Source organism: Cariama cristata, unplaced genomic scaffold, assembly GCF_000690535.1.
Source record: "Cariama cristata isolate BGI_N322 unplaced genomic scaffold, ASM69053v1 scaffold6938, whole genome shotgun sequence".
Taxonomy (NCBI): Eukaryota; Metazoa; Chordata; class Aves; order Cariamiformes; family Cariamidae; genus Cariama; species Cariama cristata.
The window spans coordinates 2,598-5,262 of record NW_009631568.1 but is presented as its reverse complement, the minus strand read 5'-3'; the positions used below and the strand labels follow the sequence as shown (position 1 = coordinate 5,262).

The 2,665-nt window shown below is 54.8% G+C and overlaps 1 protein-coding gene across 1 annotated transcript in view; it reads right to left on the bottom strand.

Moving 5' to 3' along the window:
* Positions 1 to 367: 367 nt before the first annotated feature.
* The window catches only part of STMN3 (stathmin-like 3), a 2,440-nt gene continuing 142 nt past the window's right edge, over positions 368 to 2,665 (bottom strand). The window contains exons 2-4 of the mRNA XM_009706000.1: positions 2,066 to 2,241; positions 1,100 to 1,291; positions 368 to 746 (exon numbers count right to left, since the gene is read on the bottom strand). Of these exons, the coding sequence (XP_009704302.1) occupies positions 687 to 746; positions 1,100 to 1,291; positions 2,066 to 2,241 (428 nt within the window). The 3' untranslated portion in view covers positions 368 to 686. The remainder of the gene's footprint in view (positions 747 to 1,099; positions 1,292 to 2,065; positions 2,242 to 2,665) is intronic.

Genomic DNA, 2,665 nt, shown 5'->3' with positions numbered 1-2,665 from the left:
CGAGCTCTGGGTGGGGACCCTCACCTCCTTCCACGTGGGCTATCAAAGAATCATCCAAAGATGAGGACTTTGGGTCGCTGCCTGCCTGGGCTGGCTCCAGATGCAGCCAAGAGACGGGGGGGGGTTCCTGCACGCCGCGACTCCTGAGCCATCCATCCCTCTCATTCCTCTCTCCTGCCACGGCAAACATGGGGCTCTTCCCTATTCCACTTCACACACAGAAATTACCACTTACTTCCCCTTATTCAGAAACTGATATGGGCTCAGAGCAAATGCCAAGAGGAGTAAAAGCCCCGGATAAGAAATCCGTATCTCCGTGACACTGCTGGTTGAATTTATTAATATCTTAATTTTTTTTTTTTTTACATCAGTTTAAGAAATAGTTTTTTAAAAAAGGACAAAACCCTCCAAAGAAGCTGTTTGATTGACTGATCAGTTGATTGATTCCCTATTTCATGTGAACTAGTTGCTATTCTGCTTAGAGGTCCCTATGATCTGTGAATCCCCACAAGTACTGACGATTAAGGATGCAGAGATAGAGAAGCGTGTAGCTGGGGGACGAACACCAGGGGAGGGGGGGATGGAGAACCGAACGTCGCGTCTAGACAAACAAAATAAAATGTGTTGGTTGGTCGATTGGTTGGTTTGTTAACAGGAATCAGGTGCTAGATGTGTAGAAAAGCCCTTTATCCAGAGATCTCCTCCCGCTGTTCCTTGTTCCTGCGAACTTCAGCTGCGTGCAGTTCCTGCAAAGACGGGAGAGATGACACCAGGCTATCGCTTTCTGCTCTTGCAGTCCCCGTTTTCCTTCTCTCCTGCACACAGGATTTGCATCGGACGAAGGAAAAAAAGACCAGTTTCCCACCCGACACACCCCGAGGACAGTGGGTTACGCCTGCAAGGAGGGAAGCATCTCATCCGCGGGAGCCCGGCGGTGACGGGAGCCTACAGCGCAAGGCTCCACAGCCCGCTTTCCACCAGCAACGAAACGCCCGCTCCCCTGTGCCCATCGCACCGGGACGACCCCGCAGGGACCAGACCCCAAGCCCCCCACCCCCGGGCATCAGCCCCCAGCCCTCTCCCCGAGCATCGCACTCGCCTTCTCGCGGAGCCGCTCCCTCAAGGCAGCGAGATGTGCTTCGCGGATCTCCCTGCTCAGCTCCATCTTGTAGTTGAGCTTCTCCTCGGCCAGGCGGCTGAAGTTGTTGTTCTCCTCCAGCGCCTTGTGCAGCACCTCCCGCTCGTGTTCCCGCTTCTCTGCCAGCTGCTTCAGCCCCTGTGCCTCCTGGGTCTGCCCAGGTAAGGCGTCGGGAGAGGTGTAAGGCAACCGAAGAGCCTCTTCTAGCCTTCAACTCCCCAGAGAGGCTTTCTGACCCTCTCCTCTGCTCAAAACCACTCTGCCACCCCCCTCCATCCCGTAACGCTCTTGCTTGGAACCAGCTTTGACACCTTCCTCCTGCTGGCTCCGGTGCTCCAGGCGGGCAGGCGGTGCAACGCTGCGCCCACCGGCTCGGCAAAACCGAGGTGACGTGTGCGGGTGCGGAGTCCCCTCTCCCAGCATCACCTCATTCTTTGAATTATTTCAGCTTCCTCTCCTCTTGCCCACCAACATTCAGAACATTTATACTTTGTCCTACTCTGCCGGTTTTCGCCTTTTCCAGAAGACATTTACAACAAGAAGTGGCACAGCCAGCTGTTGGAAACCCGGGGCTGTGCTGAGGGTTGGAGTTTTAAACCTGATGTGTGACCGACTGCTCCATCTCCTGCAGCGTCAGCCGGCGAGACCTGTCCCCACAGCCAGGTCGCAGGCAGAGGACCAAGAGGACCCCTTAGTGCCTGGTTTTAAGGACAGGAGGACGATGACGATCATCCAGTCCAATGCCCTGCCTGATCCAGGCTGCAGAACCTCACTCCGTGACTCCCATGTCTCACCTGGCCATTTATAACGGAACATGACAATAAGGGTAAACCCCACCGTTTCCAGCCGTTTCGGATCGCTCCTGCCAAGCCCTAAGTTTAGTACCCGTCACAGAAAAGTCACTGCTTCTGCAGGACATCTCATTACCTTCCTCCTCTCTTCCGCAGCCTCCAGCCTCCTCTGCAGCTCCTCCAGGGACAGGTCCTTCTTCTTGGGAGGGGAGGAAAGGATCGGGCTCTCGGGAGATAAATCTGAAGGGGACTTCAGGATCACTTCGAAGCTCTGGCCTGATGCCCTCTTATCCAGCTGCTTCACCTCCATATCTTTGGGGGGAAAGAAAACCAGAGGCTCTGTGGACCTGTGACCCTGAGGAGAGCGCTCATCTGAGGGCACCGAGCTCTTCACATGGGAGTTAGGGGGTTCCCATGTCCTGACCTGGCTGGTTTTGTTCTACCTCCAAAATTTCCCGATTAGCGATCAGCTTCACCCCCCCCCGCCCCACCCCTCCAAGTCAACGCAATTAATAATTTAAATTCACAGCATCATTACAGAAAGGCCGTATTGCTGTTAACATCTTGTCTGCCCCCCCGGCACGAAGCAGCCAGCCTCCGCCGGCAGTTTCTTTCTGGGAAAACGTGGGTTACGTTAATAAAATAAATATGAAAGGAGGCTAAAGAGAAAGACCCCAGGTTGAGCCATGGACCGCTGCTCCGGGCTGGGAGAGCCCAGCTCCCGCCTTGCCTGAGG